This window comes from Chionomys nivalis, chromosome 3 (genome assembly GCF_950005125.1).
Source record: "Chionomys nivalis chromosome 3, mChiNiv1.1, whole genome shotgun sequence".
In the NCBI taxonomy this organism is placed as follows: Eukaryota; Metazoa; Chordata; class Mammalia; order Rodentia; family Cricetidae; genus Chionomys; species Chionomys nivalis.
The window spans coordinates 117,543,546-117,563,474 of record NC_080088.1 but is presented as its reverse complement, the minus strand read 5'-3'; the positions used below and the strand labels follow the sequence as shown (position 1 = coordinate 117,563,474).

The following is a 19,929-nucleotide window of genomic DNA, read 5'->3' as shown; positions in this document are numbered from 1 at the left end:
ACCTGGCCCAGATTCACACTAGCATTTGTACACTTTTTGCTTTCTCTGATTAAGAAGTTATTTATTTCAGAGAAAGCAGAGTCTGCATTGCTGACAAAAATACTATTTTCTCTATGCAATATGAGATGTCCACGTCACCACAAATGTCTCCCTTTATTATTTTCCCCAAATCACACCTCAATCTGTTGCTGCTTTACCTAATTTTAAAGTATCACACTGAAATCATTACCTTACAAATCAAAGCCCCTTCCACCACCACCAAATATAAATAACTTTAAGTGCCAATTCTACGGCAAACACCAGCTTAGCATTAAATGTAGCTCTCTGAAATAATCTTAGTTTGTCTATCTACAGGAAATTTCATTTAAAAATAAACACACATTTTTCCACATAAGACAACATGCTCAAATGACAGGAATGGCCAAGAAGAGTAAGCTATGGTCCTGTAACAAGTACTTAGTGGTGAGGTGGCAGCATTCGGATACAGTGACTGGCAGAGCCCCACACATACTTGTAACCATCTCTAATGGAAGCGGCTGCAGCGGGCATGGGCAGCTGTTCCATTTTAGGAGGAACTGCCCATGAGGGCCGGAACAGACAGGCATCAGGTGTCTTCAGAGGCAGCAGGCAATGGCTTGGCAGCGTCTTCAGTGGAGCAAACATGGAGGACCCCACAAAAGGCTGGAATTGTGGCACTTTGTGCACATATGAGAAGTCCTGTGACAACAAAATGGGTTTGGTGTTAATGACGACAAACTGGAACCAGCCATAGTTGTTCAGTACTTCATAAAAATCGGGGACAGTATCTACTGTCATTCAATAGTTCTCTACAGGGATAAATAAAAAATAACAATCTAATGCCAACACCATTCCTGAGGCAATGGCCACAGAGTGGATATGCTGGTCATCTGCTCCGTTTCAGAGTGCTTAGGAACCTGTGTGTGGCGAGGAGAGCACTGCTCTCAAAGTCGTGTCGGAGGCAGCTGGAAACCACCCAGCATTTGGGAAGTTAATACACTGGTTATTACCTTTATCTCCTCTGGCTTGGGACTTCCTAAGCCATCTTCCACTTCCATCCTGAACTCTGTGAGGTGTGTGGGTACCATACTGACCACAGGACTCTCCATCATGCCCAATGCGGTCACTGTCTCTGAACTTACTCCATCTTTATAATTCATCACAGGAGAAAACGCAGGATGCTGCTCCAATGATGGAGGGGTAGGGAACATCCTTTGCAAGTCTGCAACTGCTAAAAACAAAATTACAAGTGCATTATAACAGCAAGACTCCTTAAAACTCAGACACGCAGCAGGCACAGCTGGTGCCCACACGAGGCTAACGGAATGTCAAGACACAGGCACCCTTCAGCATCCACACTTCCCAATGCTGCATGACACGGTGTAATGCCAAAGAAGTGAACAAGACTGGTAGAGGACACAGTCTTCCTCAATAACTGATTCTCTGGAAAACCTAAAGGAGATGAGTTAAGCATAAAGTGGAAGCAATTCAGCTATATTAGAAAAACTCTTTGTTTTCAACTGTTCATGAACTATTACAGAAAATAAAAAAAAAATATTTAGAGCCAGGATGGGGGTTTGGTGTCACTGGTCCCACAGTCCTGCTCTTCTGGGAAAACGACTCCGCACTGTCATTCTGGACTGATATTACAGCTTTACAGTTAGAGTTAATAATACTACCCAGTCTCGAAAGATACTGGGCAAGGCACACAGTTTAAGGGTACTGAGGGGTCATAAAGCAGTTTACTGTCAGTGCTTCCCGAGCCTCTGCACATCCCTAGACTCGGTCCCCTTCAGGGAAGGAGTGACTCATAGCACCCACTTCCCACTGTCTTCAGTTTTCATTGTGTCCACAACAGCTCACTAATGGGCTTGGTTAAGTAAGGTTCCAATTCCCCAAAGTAAGCTGTGCCTAATACAATACAAATGTGCTTACAAATCATGGCCACTAGGTGGTGTCTTGTATTTTAGAACTGGGAGTTTGTGATTTTGTTATCACTTTTGATGTCCCCATTTCCTCTGCCATTGTCGTTCTTGAAGTCCCAACATTTAACTAAGCTAATATTTGGCACCTAGTCCTTAAGTAGGAATTAACATGGAACAGTGAATTTGACTATGACCTGGGTGCAGCATCTGGCAGAGCTGGATCCACACTCCCTAGACAGAGTTCATCTATGGATGAAACACATCCTCCCTCCCTCGCCCACCAACTAGCCTCAAGTCTCCCTTAGATGTGTGAGTTGCCCACCCTCCACCACACCCCCCCACACAATGTTTTTTATAGATGTGTAAGTTTTAACAGGCTTGCTTGCTTTCCATTGGGACAAGGGAGCTTCCAATAGTTTTACTACATGGAGGCAAAAAAAACAAAACAAAAAAAAAAATCCCAAACCAGACGCCCTAGAGCGGGGGTCACAGATGAGCTATGCATCAGAGCTTTTAGCTCTACTTGCTGTCTATCATAGAATTTACATAGGATTTGATATGGTACCTGCTACAGTGAAGAAAAAAGAAACTCCCCAAAGTTGATGGCCAAGGTACCTTCTTAGCTTAGCAATCCCCACTTATAAGGAACTTAAAAATGTTTACAACTAGGGAGGCCTGCGAGGCCAACTATTGGAAACCTTATATACAAGTTATTAACCTAAAGCAGGAGAAAGGCCTCCAATCAAATCAATACATTTTATTTGAACAAAGGGGAAGATTGCTGTAGGGTTAAGGTTAACTCAATAAATGTACCCAATACCTCTAATTTTTTCCCAAGCCAAAGACAAGAGCTCCAAGATTAAAGCATCCTTCTCTTTTAAGAGTCAAAACATAAAGCTTCTGACTATGGTAAATGATTTTACCCGACCCCCAAAAATAGGTTTGGAGACGGAGTCTCCATTTGAGGAGACAGAGGGTCTAGTGAGGAGGGCAGGATGGATGGGAAGGGCTGTGAGGGAAAGTTGAACAGGGAAAAGTAGAACAACATGCGTGTATTTCCAAAATGGAATTCATTACTCTGTATACTAACTTTAAAACTTAATGATGGCAAAGCCTTTAATCCCAGCACTGCTGAGGCCTCAGGAGGCAGGGGCTGGCAAATCTCTGAGTTTAAGGCCAATCTGATCTACACAGCAAATTCCCAAGCAGCCAGGGCTACATAGTTGAGACCCTCTAAACAAACAAACACACTCGGGAGGCAGAGGCAGGCGGATCTCTGTGAGTTCGAGACCAGCCTGGTCTACAGAGCTAGTTCCAGGATAGGCTCCAAAGCCACAGAGAAACCCTGTCTCGAAAAACCAAAAAAACAAAAACAAACAAACAGTCAGAATTACAGAAGCTGGAGAGATGGCTTAGTGGCTGCTCTTGCAGAGGCCCCAGGTGGTGTAGGTAGGAGGTCCTTCTGTCTATGTGTTTCTTTTATTGGTTAATGAATAAAGGATCTGCTTTCGGCCTACAGCAGAGCTACAGGGGAACATAGACTAAACTGAATGCTGGGACAAAGGAGGCGGAGTCAGGGAGAAACCACGGAACTAGTGCTGTAGACAGACATGCTGAAACTTTGCTGGTAGGCCACGACCTCGTGGTGATGCACAAATTAATGGAGAAAGGTAATTAAAGTAAGATGTAAGAGTTAGCAAGTAAGAAGCTAGAGTTAATGGGCTAAGCAGTGACTTAAATAATATAGTTTCTGTGTGATTATTTTGGGGCTAAGCATCCAGGAACAAACGAGCGCCCCCCTACGAGACCCAGGTTCGGTTCCCAGCACCCACAAGGGAATATAACTGTAATTTCAGCTCCAGGGGCTCTAGTATCTCTGGCCTCCAAGTGCACTTGCACTAAAGTGGGAACACACATAAACAACTAAAAGTAATAAAAACAAAATCTTATTAAAAGTTAAGATATATAAACAGTTTTGTTTTAAATTTCCTGTAGGAAACCTGGTAAGTTTATTTCTGCTGAAGCCACCTGTCTTACTAACGCTATCTAATAAAGCCACAGCCCTATGCTTTCAAAGCCTCCAGCACCTTGCTCATTTTCACAAAGGGAAGATACAATTTCATCTGCCTTTGGGCACTCTCCACCATTCTTACCATCAGAACTCCTAAGGGAGACTACCCTCAATCCCCACCCACACTGCCCACTAATGAGAGAACACAGTGCCAAGTGGGTACTTCACCACGTGTAGCTCAACACACACGAGTGAGGTCAGTACGCTGGTGTACACCTCCCCACTAGGGCTTCACGACAATGACAACACACAAGACACAAGTTCTAAGAGCAGGCCCAGGGGAGAGTAGAAAGTCAGAGAAACAAAAGCCAGGCCTCCATACAGACAATTAGCTGGCACAATGCTGTTCCTAGAAAAAAGAATGGGCAACTACATGAAGGACTGGAGGGGGCCATACCCTGCCCTTCCTCCCAGCTGTCCTGCACTCTCCACTTCACCCCAAACCACTGGCTTCTTTCTCAGGATCCCTCTGCCTCAGAGCAAGAGGCAGAAGCCAATCTACAATAAGCACTCCTCAAGAATTGAACTGAGCCGGGCGGTGGTGGTGCACGCCTTTAATCCCAGCACTTGGGAGGCAGAGGCAGGCGGATCTCTGTGAGTTCGAGACCAGCCTGGTCTACAAGAGCTAGTTCCAGGACAGGCTCCAAAACCACAGAGAAACCCTGTCTCGAAAAAACCAAAAAAAAAAAAAAAAAACAAAACCAAAAAAAAACAAAAACAAAAGGATTGAACTGAATGGTCTAAATCATTTTTTGCCTTCTCATTCTTTTGAAGACTCATTCTTCAAAAAGATGATTTTAAAGAAATGCATAGATAACTGGTCTGTCCAGTGTATTGACCCTTCATTGTTACACACACAAATTAGTAACAATGGGTCTTCTTCCACCTGTATGCACTGGGCACCCAGAAAGAAGAACAGAACTGAGACAAGCTGTATGTGTAACATTCCAGAGAGTCCCCAAGCAAGTGTTCAATGACTTTTCATACTTGGTTACATTTAAAATGACAACTGATACGTTAAACTCAGTAGAAATTCATTAACAAAATACTTCCATGGGGTGTCCTAAGTAGATACACAAATGTGGCCCAGCTTCACCTTCTTTGTACTCTGCTGGGCAGTGCCCCTGGGGACATTGTATTTCACAGCTTCCCAGCAGTCAGGAAAGCTGAACAGAGACAAAACACACCACACTGCTTGCACTGCCACTGTTGAGGGGGAAACACTGTGTGTCCAGGTACTGTGTCCGTGCTATGTCTGTTCCTCTACCAGGACAGATTCACATATGTCTTGTCCTGGATCTTTCTGGCTCTTTACTTCTGTGCTGCATTTTAACACATTTTTACAACCTGTACTTTAGCATCAGATTCTGAATCTATTTCTAGAATAATCACCTTTTAAATAAAAGTAAAACACTAGCACATAGTCTAACCATGACACTATAGGAGGGTGGCAGTGAGTGGATAGCCTGGGCTACATCTTCAGACACTGCAATGTCTCCTCCTTCATGCAAAGACATAGCAAAGAATAACTGGTTTAGCAATGCAAACTCCTCACCTGACCTACCTATATATACATGTGTCATTCATATGAAATTCCACATTGGTAAAACTCTATAGTTCAGAGTAAAAAAAAAAAAAAAAGAAGAAAGAAAGAAAGAAAAATGTTTAATTAAAAAAAATCTACAGCAAGGGCTAGCTATCATTATTCATTTCTGTCCATGTCATGCTGGAGAAAGCTTTGCTATTTAAAAAAAGCTATGGATCTACTTAAACTGTCAAAATCCAATCTCTACACACATCCCACTTCTACATTTGAGTAAACCAGCACTACATTTATAGGTTCATAAAACTTTTTGATTCGCCCTGTGACATAGTGGTTTTCCCCTCAATTTGTTCTCATTAGCAGCTGAAGCGGATGAGCAGAAATTACAAGATGATTTGCAATGGATGTGTCTGCACTAGTCCTTCTCCTTTGTGCAGGCCCATACTTCTTTAAGGCAGAGACTACACCACTCTGCCCTTGTGTGCATGGCCCTACCGTCAACTGCCAAGACGGAAATAGAAAACAGCACAACAAATCCTGACAAACTCATTATCCACAAGTCAATTACATTTTTGAAAGCTGAAATGTTTTCTGTAAATTCTCATAGTGCCAAGCTCTGAAATTAAGCATGCAGTTTGTGATCTACTAGACAAGCAGCCCAACAGGTCTCCCTGCCCTATAAACTGTGGCTCCTTCTTAGCTTGAAAACGAAACAGCGTGACTTCCAATGAGGATGGTTTCTGTCTCTGATCAGCTTCTTGCCTTCTCAGAGGCTCTAACTTCTTCTGATGTTTTAATTCTCAGTGACAATCATGTCATCTCAGGCACCTGCACCTACTTGGTGGGTAAGGGCCAGCAGCTCTTCCGTCCTTCCCAGGGGGCCGCTCCTCAGTCCCAACAGTAGGCATCTTGGATGAGCGCAGCGCAGGGGACACAGCCTGAGAACAGAGTTGAACTGTTAGCAGGCTTGAGTGTTCACCTACTGACCCTTCAGAATAAAGCAGTACAACCTCACACAGCTCCTAGAATAAAGCAGTACATCCTCACACAGCTCCTAGAATACCTGCAGGCAGCAAAGCCAGGGACACACTTAAGCTTCTCAGAAAGAGAGAGCAAGTGAGTCTGTTTGCTGGAACCTGGTGAGCAGACTGTACAGGCCCTCAGCGATGCAGCTTAAGGTGGGTACCAGTGCACCTTTGCCAATATAGTAGCTGGCTAGCAGTATCCAACAGTGACTAGCTATGGGGCTGGCATTCCTTCTGTGGGAGAAGGCAGCTAAAATACTGGTCCCGTGCTCCCCAAAGCTATTGTTTTTTGATCTGCCATTATCACAAAGGCAGCTCCATCCAAGAATCTCTAATTGCACAGACAACTGTTCAGTTATTGAGAACAAGGTGACTTCCTTACTAGGAAATAGCACCTTTAAGAACTCAAATGGGCTGGTCACAAAATAAAGTACACCCAATAAAATAAAGTTAAAAAAAAGATCTTACATACAGAATGTCTTTTATTTACACTTACTTAATACACAACTGAATGTAGAGTAATATCCAAACACACTCCAGCCAGCAGCTGTCCACCTCTACTCACTAGGTAAACTAGTTACATCAAACAAACGCTAGAGTTAAAATCAAAAAGGAAACTCTTCTTTCAAAGAAATAAAAATATGATTGAAAATGTTCAGTCTCCTTTGTGTTTAAAATTGCTTACAATATCTTCCCCAAAGAACCGTTTCCTCATTAAGCCCAACAGGGAACTAGAACTGGTATGGGAGCAGAGTCTAACGTGCAGAGCAGAGAGCTCTCACACTACAACTGCGCCCATTAGCAGGATGAGCCCCTTCACAGCACCCGCGGTTCTCTGATCTGTCCTTCCTGCTCCTTCTCCTTGGCTGACTTGATTCATTTTCCTTCAATGCTTTACTCTCATCACCACCAGCAATAGTCATTACTGCCATGGTCCTCATGCCTCTCTACCCCAGCCTAGCTTGTGTTCGTCTTTCTGACAGTCAGATCCAAAGGGGAACTCTCCAAGGCCCAGATCAACAGCAAGGAAATGTATCATTTTTCCTATGGTTTGGTATACTGCCCTGTCCTTTTCTTTCAGATAGCAACTATTTGAATTAAGACTCCAGTTCCAATGTAACAAAATAACAAACAGGACTTTTGTTTTCCTATCTTCAGACTGATTTAAAAAATGCAATGCTTCCACCAGTTCCACACTCAACAGAGTCCAGGAGGGAAGGCTGAGAGATTCTCTGGAGTCCATCCCTATCTGAGGGCTGGCAAGGAACTGACTAGCAGGCCTCAGTGCTTAGCTGCTTCTCTCTGCTGTCCAATGAAGCTCATTCCACAGTAGCTCAACGACCCCAGTCTTCCCACCTCTCAAGTCAAATCCATTCTTCAAGGCCATTATGTTCTCATCCTCATGTAGGCTCATGTAACTCAACAGTGTATAAGATCTGTTAATTAGCTATGTTTGAGTTTAAAGTTAGAAATCTGATCCCTACTTAACCTGGAGCCGTAATTTAAACTGCCCTGCCTCCTCTGCACTTCAATGTTCAGCATCCTTAGATCCTGGTCTGTAGCTTAACTCATAGCAGTACATATATTTACAGGCTGTTTTACCTAAAGTTTGTGTTTCTACTATAAAGCTAGCAATTTAATCAAGCATGTAAATTTCATAATTGCTTCAGTTACCTGTCACAAAAGAACTGGTTATCAAATTATTTTCAAAGTTTATGTAAAATGGATGGAGAGGGAGACTACATAAATAAATAATAAAAAAAATTCTGTGAAAAGAGAGTGTGTTTTATTCAGCTCTAGCTTCCCAAGAATAACAGGTGCTGGTGTATGCCCAAGCACACAAAGATGAGGAGGGCGAGCACATGTGCTTTCTGACCTTAGCTCAGGCGATTCCCAAAGAATACTAACTCTTGCCCATCACTGTAATCATGTGTCTACACTACTTGCCACCACCACCCCTAACTCTGAACAGCACACAGCACACGTGTGTGCAGCTTCCACAACCACACCAGCTGCTCAGTTATCAGATGGAGAAATGTTATGTGCATTATGTAAAAACCTCATCTAAAGAAATATACACATTTCTATGGTCCCTTAACATTCAGAATGATTTATTAAAATGTGAAAGATTTTAATATTTACAATTATAAGAATAATAATGTAAAACAAACAAAAGCACCAGTAAACAGTATTCAAAAGGGTCAAAGTACGGGAGCCTTTCTGACACTTATTTAGCATCTAAAACAGTGGTTCTCATGTTGTGGATAGCAACCCCATTGGGGGACAAACAACCTTACAGGGGTCGCACATCAGATATTTACATGATGTTTCATAACTGCCACACAATTAACAGGTATGAAGTAGCAATGGCAGTAATTTTATGGTTGGGGTTCACCATAACATGAAGAACTGCATGAAAGGTCTTAGCATTAGGAAAGTTGAGAACCACTGCCTAAAGTGGGAGTCCTGAGTCCGGTGAAGCAAACTACAACGGGATCCTGAAATGCTGGCCCAGCTACCACATAGCAGGTCTCACACATGCAGCTACAGCAGACTCACCCCAAGCTCATCGTCATCAGAGTTATCAAAGATGTTGTCTAAGTCGTGCAGGGAAGGTGCCAAATCTGTCACCTGTGTAAGGCTCCCAGAGCCAGCTCTGCCAGCAGCATTGTCCTGCCGGACATCTGCAGGAAAAGAGGCAAGGACACAGGGTGAGCAGGCTCCTCAGATGGGGAAGAGAAGAACGGACATGGACTGGACCTCGGTCAACAAGGTCTGCTGGGAATTCCCTTCCTATGTGACCTATGTAAATTTAGACATAATTATTTCCAAATATGCTTATCAGCTTTGAAAAGAACTAAAAAACAATCCACAAAAAACAGAAAAGTTGAGATCAAATTACTGCTATGGCAATAAAAATATAATTTTAAATTGAGAAGAATCTCCTTTGCATTTTACTTTATTTTACTTTAGCAACAATCCAAGTGAGTCAAGTAACAATGTACACACCTGTTTTAGTAGCAGAACTGAAAATAGACATGGCATTTTTCCCATCAGGCACCGGCGTGGAATGACCTGGTGTAGTGACATCCTTGGTACCAAATCCATCCTCTGACTGTGTAATAAATTCAGCCAAACAAAACACATGAACAGCAACCCAAAGTGTGGGATATGAGGGAGAACAAAAAGAATTAGCGCGTCGAATGGAACCTGTTATGAGCAGTGTGAAAAACCATGGTCTACGCAACCAAAGGGAATCAAAGGCATGTTCTTGCTCCGCACTGCACAGAATCAAGGTGATCTCAGTGACTCAGTGGTTCTGGTGGCATTTGATTACAGACCTGTCATGCTATCAAGTGTTGTCTTAAGTAATTGTACCAATGTTAAATGACAGAGCAAGCCTCTGGATACACATAGATCCTGTACATTGTCCCCTCGACTCTACTGGCCTCTTTAACTAACTGTCAAACCTCCCTACTCTCTCCAGAATACCTCCTTAATGACTAAAGCTGGCAGGCACACCCAGTATTCACTACCATGGCAATGGAACCAGACCAGCTCACGCTGACAGTCTATGGGCAGTACTAACATGGATTCAGAGAACATACAGGCACAGCTCTTGCACAGTGAACATATGCACTTCATAAAAAGAGACACTGCACTCAAGAGGTTTTGCTTTACATTTTACGTATTTTGGAAAATATTTTAAAAGAAATAAGCAGGGAGCACAGGCCAACAATAATCAGCATATGAGAGGAGGCATGCACGGTACAAGCTACAGTCTGGAAAATATGCAGCTTCCTTTCTGCTCAGCCAACTCTGGAACAAAGGTGAGCCATCACATAAAAAGGAACAAATGCTGTTCCATACGGTAGTACCAGGAGAATGAGTATGAGGACAGAGCAACCAGGCAGGACTACCTCATATTCTACCTCAGGAGACTCCTATACACATTGACACCAAAACCCACAGCCTGCTGGACTCCCTCTGTAGTAAATGGTACCTTGTTCTTTTTTAGGGAGTCCTTCTCCATTCCCTGCTTGCATTTCTTATTTGCTGTGAAGATGTATTTTATGTCGCCATCCTCAAAGGTATATGGGTCATTGACTTCTCCCAAAGTGTCTCCAGGCTGCTGGGACAGAGGGGACGGGTCGAGGAAGGGGGGTGGCTGCATCTGGGGCTGCTCATCCTGCCAGATTTTGAAGCGCTTGTTAGGCTGTGCTAAGAGTCTAAAAGAGAAAATAAATGAGTTTAAGTAAGATAAGGTAAAATTATGCTTTTCCAAAGCAGTATTAAGGTTTTAAAGTTTTCCATTATTTATTTTGTATGTGGGCATGCACATGTAGCAGGTGAAGGTCAGAGAGTCAGTGTTTTCCTTTCTGGAGATCAGGTTGTCAGGCTTGGGAGTACTGAAGTGCACGCAGCACAGTACTCAGGCCGGTGAACATAGCACTTTAAGGAAAAGAAAGCCTCGGAGGCCAGGCCTGTTCTCAGCCTGCTCGCCTGCTGAGTCGTCTTGCTAATCCAGTATTTATAAGAAAATTTTAACTGAACATTTGGAAAAAACCTAATAAATCTCTAGTACCAGATTTTTGTTTTTCAAGCTCTTAAGCACAATTAGACAGAACTAAGGCAGCTTTGTTAGTCCACGCTGTCTCCAAACCCAGATTCTACAGAAAACACAGGTCATCAGAACAGAGATAAGGCTGCAGGGACACTCCTGTGAGGTCACCTACACCAAGGGCTGAGAATGATAGGTGCTCAAGGACACTAAGAGCACTCCTACCACACAGAGCTGAGTGTGCAATAAGTTACACTCTTGGTTAACAAATAGTAGCTCCCAAGTAAATGAATACACAATGTATGTCCTAAGATGCCACAGCAAAACCTTTATATGCCATGTATTTAAACACCACCATATTACTAAGTCTCATGAAGAACACGGGTTTTGATTCTGAGACACTCCCCATGTGCAGAGTCACAAGTCAGTGAAAGCGCAAACGGAGAGGAGAGCATGGATGCCCAGGGTTCCGCCCAGGCCACCTCACCTTTGCAGTGCAGTGCTCTCTGGGTTCACGTCCAGTTTGGTGTCAAATCTTTCCCCCTGGAGTTCTGGAGGCCGGAATTCAGCATCCTCACTGGACGGGAGACGAAAACTCTGCCACCATTTATCTGATGACTCCGTGTAGGATGGCCTAATCCCACTATATAAGGCTGTCTCACTGACCTCTGCCATCAGAGGCAGTCTTTGGCCTACGAGGACAGTTCTGTCATCCAGCGTGGACAGCTGCTGAAGTTCTAGCCCATTTCCATAGAGGGCTGGATTCACAGGGACAGAAGGTGGGTCCAAACTCTCTGCTTCCTGACCTCTTGGCTGAGGGCTGAGTGTGGGTGGCAGCGGGGAGATGGGGGAATGAGGTGAATCCATAGGATTCAGATTCATTTGCTTGCTTGTATTTCTGGAAGGCACGGCCATTTGCTTATCATACTTCCGACTGCTTGACACCTCTAAGGAGGCATCTATCCCTGCCAGACCTAGCTTCTGTCCAGGCGCATCCTGCTCCATGCATAACTCCTCAGCCACAGAAGGCCTGTGGTGAAAGGGCACCAATGGTCTCTTTTGCAACTTGTCTCCTTTTTCTTGTCTTTCTGCTGTTTTGTGCTTAGAAGAAGCAGGAGGTGGTAAGGAGGAAGATGATGGGGGTCCTGCACTGAAGCCTGGCTGAGATACTGCAGGAGGTCGGCTGGGTCCTACTGCACATCGCTTTAAAAGTTTATGCCTACAAGGAGAGTTAAAGTGAAGTCAACACATACTCCGACACAGATAACGCAAGGCTGCGACATCACAAAAGAAGCATCTCTAATAAGGGTCTATCTTTCTAGGCATATGCTGGATGACAGGCACGTCTGAAAGGGCTCCACAATCCAACAACGCTTATAATCACTAAAAATACAAGTATCTGATAGGAAGCCAAGAATCATTCACATATAAGGCCAAGCAGATAAAATGTGGACTTAATGAAAAATATAAATTAATATCTTGCTAATCCCAAATCTTACTAATTATACAAGAGCTTCAGATAACCTACTCACACTGAATCTGAAGGCTACAAGATTAAATGACCAGAAAAGGCAAAAAACCAAAAATTTGATTTTTAGTTCTCAACATTCTACCTGTAATACACATGGCTTAAATGACTTGTAATGTTGTAAACTGGGAATAAAACAACTGTGTTCTGTACTCCAAAGTATGAAGTAAGATAAACAAGCTCACTTAGTGGGGTCAATATATTAATAGCTTTGCCCCCTGATATAGAGGGGAAGAAATGTAAGACAATTGTGAATGTCAGACACTTGTGAAGGAGAGGTCAGTGACTGGGAATCAGAAGACAGCAAATGCACCTAAGCCTCACCTCATATCAGCAGGAATGTTACTTCTACATACCCATCCCATCTCAGCAAAAATGCCACATTTGCCCACGCTTCTGGGCAACCACCACCCTGAGGAGCAGCTTAGTCGAACCACTAAATGATGCCAACTTTACTCTGCTCAGCCAGCGCCTCTGTAAGTCACTTCAAGGGAAGACTGCAAGCGCTCCTGCAGTGCAACGGTGACTTTCTGAGGCCACTTGGGTGGCATTAAATTACTGCTGCATTGAACTAAATGATACCCTTGTGGGCAATAAAATGGATTTGTGTGGCATAATGGGATGGTTTAGTGGGACAACAGAATGGCCGCCCTGCTCCATTCGGCTGTTAAATAGTGAGAGGAGTGGACCATTCCATAGGGTTTGTGATCCTACAGCAGATAATCTGCAAACACTCTGGTCAAACTCTTCACTACCCTAAAAAACTAAATCTTTAAAACAAACAAGCAAGAAGCACTGACTTGAGAAAGGCTATCAAGGAAAGTACAGGAGAGGTGTGTTCTATGCAACAAGGGCACAGTAAGCAGTAAGCAACTCATCAGAGGTCTCACTGTCTTCCAGGGCTCATTTCTAGCCCTTCCTACACAGACCTGGACTTTTATGCAGACTCTTCAGAGAGAGGATTTGTTGTAATGCATGTAAGCTTTGTGAAGCCGGCTCTTACAGCTCTATCACATGACTCAACCGCACAATGTTTAAGAGCAGGAATGTGTCCTGCACCAAGAGCATTTGCCAAAGCCTCAAGTATCAAGGAGCCTAGTATAAGACATGTGGAGAGCAGCCTTGGGGAAGGGCCACCATGGGAGGAGAAAACTTAAGGCAGAGCCACATAGTGCAGGAACACCGGTGGGTGCAATGAAAGGCTGCTCAGACATCTCTTAGGAAGTAACTCTGATAGACCAAATTCAGAAAAAAATCAAATCACCAGGTGACCAGGGAAAACACCACAGCAGTGGGCGGATCTGTGGGGGAAACACCAGCAGTGGGCGGGTCTGTGGGAGAAACACCAGCAGTGGGCGGTCTGTGGGAGAAACACCAGCAGTGGGCGGGTCTGTGGGGGAAACACCAGCAGTGGACGGATCTGGTGGGAACAAGATGCTGTATAGTATTTCTTTCCTTTCCAGTGGGCTGGGGCTTAGACCCAAGGTCATGTATGTAAAAGTCAGGGAAAGTGCTCTATTGGAAGCCACATCCTGACACAAGGATGTTTCTCAAAGGCTCCCAACAAGGAAAGCTAGAGCACAGGGCTGCGAAGGTTAGGTAGCATGTGGGAGGCAGCACAGTGGCTGCTAGGAAAAGCCTTGGGAAAAAGAGTTTGGCTAAGAACTAGTGTGGCAACCCAGAGCATACAAAGCAAAACATTATTTATTTACTTAAATATACTAGGAATGCACCCACAATAATATATGGTAGCTGGTTTTCTTTTACACTAATCAGTAAAAGAATGCTTTAACTGAAAATTTAGACCATAGAAAAGATCAGAAAAGAAAATAGACCCAAGTTAAACTTGTCATAGTTTTTACCCCTCATACTTGCTATAGGCATGCCCCTCCTTTCCCAACAGCCAAGAGTCAAAAGTAAAATATATACATATATTCAGCTACAGCAAACTATATCTGCCCCATGGCAGGAGGAGAGCAGCATGTACTCAGGGAGGACAAACCTTCTTCCCAGCAGTCAACCTAGAGTGTGACTGGGCAGAAAGAAGAGGCAATGCTTGGTAAGAGCACAGGGGCCAGGGAGACAGGAAGAGGGGCCAATATTACTCTATCAGAGTTGACAGAAAGGGTTTGCATTCTCTTCCCCAAGTCTAACTTACACCCCAGTAAAAGCCCTGAACTGAAAAATGAATGGTCATTTTTTGAACAGACAGTCTCCAGAGTGACGTTTCTAGAAGGCTCCTGAGAGCCACATGAGAAACCTATGCTGTAGAAACTCTGGAAACAGGAGTGAAAATGCAAGGCCCGTTCTAACCATCAGCTGAATGGGAGATGAAGTCTTTCTCTTCTTAAAACTTTAAATCCCATACCAAAAAAATCCATGGCAGTGAAACCCTCAACTGCCACACAATGACTGGTAAGTCAAGGGACGAAAGTCCAAACACTCCACAGACAAGCAACTAAGACACCACGACTACACTAACTTCAGCTTTCAGCACCTCTGTTGACGTCGAGGCGCTGTTCTCCAACACTGAACCCCGACAGCAGTGTTACCATGTGCACATCAGACCAGACTCTTCCTACTGGATGAAGTTCAAAGCAAATTAAGATTGAGATGCGGTGGTCTGTGTGGCCTGTGGCTGGCCAACAGCGTGAATCAGGCTCTCTGTGGCTGCTGCTTGCCTGTCCACACCCACCTTGAACAGGAACAGCTGACTCTTTGGGTTGGGTCTACAAAATCCCAAGCAGCAGGACTGTGAGCAGGCTCTTCTTCCCGAGTGGGAGTTGACACCTGGCTCCTCCTAGAAAGGGTGAAAATGTGACTAAGTACAAACATGAGATAACTTATTCCTCTATAGAGAAAAGGTCTGTTTGTTCTCTTAAGGCGTGAGTATATTTTATATAGTAACGGATCCTGCTGTTAAATTAGTCCAGAGCAACTAAAGAGGTAAACGACCTGTTTGCTATACACACAGAAGTAGGGTTCAAAATGCCCCTCCTTGTAAGATCACCTTACATTTAGCATGGACAGTATTTACAGCAATGAAACAACACCCAGTATCACTTTCTTTTAGAAAGTCACTTCTATCTGGCATGAGCAAGGCCTGGCTTTAGTACCATACACTCACTCATATGTACACTTGCCCACCCCCAGCCCCCAACACACATACACATACAATATATAGTCACCTAAATTATAAAAGAATGTTTTAAATTACTGTTTGACAACATCCATAAATTATATATACTCTGATTATGTTGTTAAATCACTCTTAAGATGCTTACATTATTTAATAGCATCTAAAGGCAATATTCTAGCACTTTTGATACAAATTAAAAGAAGAAATCAAAACTACCCCCCCAGTGCTTGAGGACTTGTCTCCCAGTAGCTGATGCCGCAGACTCACTGGGTGGCTCTAAGGGAACTTCCAAGACACTGCCTTTTCTACCTCCCTACTCTGTGCTAGGAGGAGAGGGGCTTTGGTCTCTCAGAACAGAGGTCTGAGGCTAGTTTTGAGTACAAAAAGAAGATAATGAGAAAGAAATGATAACTGGAAAATTATGAAGATAGAAGTAAAAATATCTGCTCCAATTACTATGAAGAAAAGATCATTTCTAAATGATTGGGGATAGTCTTCAAGTTCTAGACTATGATTTTATACAATTATTTTAGAGCTTGTCTAGCACATTTTCAATGGCCTATTCCGGAATCAATTTGTTCAAAAGAAAATATTTAGTATCAATTTGCTAAAAAGCCTGGTCCAAAGAACAGGCATTAACCTAAACACAGAACTCTGAAGCGCACTCTCTTCAGAAGCATTTACAGCACTTCCAGATGCACAGTTATTAGTTATCAACAAGAGCATCCATACGACAGGCTAGAGAGGTAGCTCAGCGCTTAAGAGTGTCTGCTCTGTCCCAAAGGACCTGAGTTTGGTTCCCAGCACACATGTCTGGCAGCTCAAAACTATTTATGACTCCATGTTCTGGGGATCCACACCTCTCTGGCCTCCCCAGGCACTGCTTCTGTTTTTTTGTTCATTTGTTTGTTTTTCAAGACAAGATTTCCCTGTGTACCCCTGGCTGTTCTGGAACTTCCTTTGTAGAGCAGATTGGCCTCAAACTCAAAGGTCTACCTGCCTCCACCTCCCAAATGCTGGGATTAAAGGCATGTACCACCACCACACAGCTGGTACTACTTAAGAATAAATAATAATAATAATAATAAAGGGGGGATGGGCGGTGGTGGCACATGCCTTTAATCCCAGCACTTGGGAGGCAGAGGCAGGTGGATCTCTGTGAGTTCGAGGCCACCCTGGTCTACAAGAGCTAGTTCCAATACAGGCTCCATAGCTACAGAGAAACCCTGTCTTGAAAAACCAAGATAAAAAATAAATAAATAAATGAATAAATAAATGAATAAATAAATAATAGGGGCTAGAGAGATGGTTGGCACAGTGATTGAGAACACTAGTTGCTCTTGGAGAGGACCCAGCACTGATATGACAGTTCACAAAACTCCACAACTCCAGTTCCAGGGGATTCAACATCTTCTTCTGATCTTTGTAGGTCCTCTTCTGACCTCTATAGGCACTAGGCGTGCAAGTGGTGGACAGAAGTATATGCAGACAAAACACCCATACACATAAAATATAGGTAATCTTTTATAGAAACATACACACATATTATACATATACATACACACACGTGTAACATGTTAAAGCAGGCAGGATGGAATGGAGACGAAGAAGAAGAGCTGGAAGAAGGAACACAGGGTCCTCAAAGCAACCCCAGGAACACAACATCACTCAGGTGCACACTGGCAGTAAAAAGAAGGCCAACACTGACAACTACTGTCCACAAAGTTTGTTTCCCTTTATAACTGGGAACCATTCAAAAAGCAGCACACAAAGAAAGCCAGACCCTGATTTCCGTTCTGACAGGATAAATCTCTGAGCTGTCCCTGCCGGCAAATATCACATCAATACCATGCCAATCTTCAGATGTTCAAGAACATGAGAATTTTCAACAATAATCATATCAGATAAAGAAATGATATTTTAAAAACCATTTGTGTTTTATATCATATTCCACTGAGTTTAAATCATAAAAATAACAGTTTGAAGACCTTTAGGTTTAGACAGACAGCTGTACACGTGCCTGACTTGTCCTCTTTACCCTGCAGTCAGAGAAGTCACTAGCTATAATGCACACATACTTAGACTGGGCTCTGTTGAGGATGCATTCCTTCCAGACTCGATGGACCATATGATTGTGGAGTTTAGGAGGGATCTTCCTCGATCTCTTTGGACTGTGCATAGTTATCATTCCCCCATCTTGGGAACCGAGGTGACTGGCAGCACTCTGCGCGCCTCCACTCTCACCTAGAAAACAAGCACATTAGAACATCAGGTTTGCCACAGATGCATGTGGTACACAGACTGTTGCATATTTCAACTGCCAAAACTCACATTTGTGAAGCTTTGTCTACTATCCCTGGCAATTACACTACCTGTAGTGATGAGAAAATCCGCACCCCATATACACACACCACTAACCAACTAACACCAACTTGCCCAGGTCTGTGTGATTTTCTGTGTTCTCTCTAAAGCAGCAGACCTGATAAACATGAATATGTCACATAGTAACATCTTACCCCATGTTTTAGATGCATTTAACTTGTAAGGAAGGGGTCATAATTGTAAAATTAAAAACACAAACATGCATTACTGTCCTGAGTTCAGAAACTAAATGCAATCAGTACATTCTGGGGCAGACAGCAGCACAGGCAGCTCCATGTTCATCCAGCTGTGTAATAAAGACACATAGCACCCAAGAAAAAGAAAGAACTTATTAGCACAGTTTCTTGTATAGAACTGCTTGCCTTACTCCTAACACCGGCTACCCACGTTTAGCACTAAAATACTAAAGGGAGCATCTCCACAGGGCCGGGGGGGGGGGGGGGGTGAGGGAGGACACTCACTGGCATCTCTAAAGTTAGCCCCTCCACCCTGCTGATGGATGGCCCAGCCTTCTGGCCACACCCACAGTGATGGCACTGGTTAGCATTTCAGACAAGGCTAGTCTACAGGCAATGTTCAGTCAACTCAATGGCTTTCTCTTAGTTGATTTAATAAATGTACTGTGGGCTCTGTCCTCAACAAAATAAAAATCAAAAACAGTCTGTGTACAGACTCTGGAAAATCTGCCCTGCTATCTTGAAAATATTGAAGCTTCTTTTATAATACAAATATTCTCCATGATAACTGCATCATTGCTTTTGCTCTATGGGATATTTAGGCTTATCCACCTGAAATCAACAAAACCAGCAACACCTACACTTTAAACAGCTGAAGCCTTCTTTCCCCCAAAGTACTAACACTGTAGATGAAGAAAGTACAGGAGTCGGGAGTCCTGATTCTTCAGTAGTATCTCCTGCTACTTTTTTAAATTTTCAGGCTGGGTTTACTGTATAAAATAATTCATTTCATTTTCTAACTGGCTCTCGAGTGTCTGTCTGTAAGAACTAGACAAAGAAATCATCAAGGTAGATAACAAGACTCCCTCAACATCCCATGGCAATGCTGTGAGAGGCAGGGTGAGCACTCTCCATGGGACTCAAAGTTACTGTCTCTGGTTTTCTAGGCCTCTAAAAGAGTTGTCTGGAAGGATATGGTGATCTCAGCAATACTAGCCAGTCAGCCCGCCAGTCCCAGTTGACCTGGGACTGGCAGTCAGGAGCAAGGCTACCCTCTCTCTAAGGGAGTAGCCAAGTGATAATGCCAAACCATAGCACAGTACTGTGTCATGGGACATTGGGACTAGTTCATCGGACTATAAAGATACTAGACCCTTTAGTGTAGATTTTCTGAGAAAGCGAGAAACAGTGGGAGAGCACTTCCCCAAGGACTAGAGCAGTACGGACAGAGCTAAAGTTGCTTTTGGCTGTCAACTCCAGAGTTCTGAAGTGACTGGAGGCCGAGGCTGACGTTAAAGTTAACATAAACTTCACTGAGTATCTGGAAACAAACTGATAAAAAAAATTAAATAAACTGACAAAAATTTAAAGTGGTCCAATTTTTTTTTTTTTTTGGTTTTTCGAGACAGGGTTTCTCTGTGGCTTTGGAGCCTGTCCTGGAACTAACTCTGTAGACCAGGCTGGTCTCGAACTCACAGAGATCCGCCTGCCTCTACCTCCCAAGTGCTGGGATTAAAGGCGTGCGCCACCATCGCCCGGCTAAGTGGTCCAATTGTTAAGA

At 43.5% G+C, this 19,929-nt stretch overlaps 1 protein-coding gene across 3 annotated transcripts in view; it reads right to left on the bottom strand.

The window, feature by feature from the left end:
- The window catches only part of Med13l (mediator complex subunit 13L), a 236,278-nt gene that overhangs the window by 28,736 nt on the left and 187,613 nt on the right, over positions 1 to 19,929 (bottom strand). For 2 of the 3 annotated variants that reach the window (XM_057763673.1, XM_057763675.1), the window contains exons 8-16: positions 17,889 to 18,054; positions 15,367 to 15,471; positions 11,631 to 12,362; positions 10,586 to 10,811; positions 9,592 to 9,697; positions 9,142 to 9,266; positions 6,396 to 6,495; positions 1,029 to 1,249; positions 512 to 717 (exon numbers count right to left, since the gene is read on the bottom strand). In XM_057763673.1, the coding sequence (XP_057619656.1) occupies positions 512 to 717; positions 1,029 to 1,249; positions 6,396 to 6,495; positions 9,142 to 9,266; positions 9,592 to 9,697; positions 10,586 to 10,811; positions 11,631 to 12,362; positions 15,367 to 15,471; positions 17,889 to 18,054 (1,987 nt within the window). The remainder of the gene's footprint in view (positions 1 to 511; positions 718 to 1,028; positions 1,250 to 6,395; positions 6,496 to 9,141; positions 9,267 to 9,591; positions 9,698 to 10,585; positions 10,812 to 11,630; positions 12,363 to 15,366; positions 15,472 to 17,888; positions 18,055 to 19,929) is intronic. The other variant, XM_057763674.1, reaches the window with a different exon arrangement.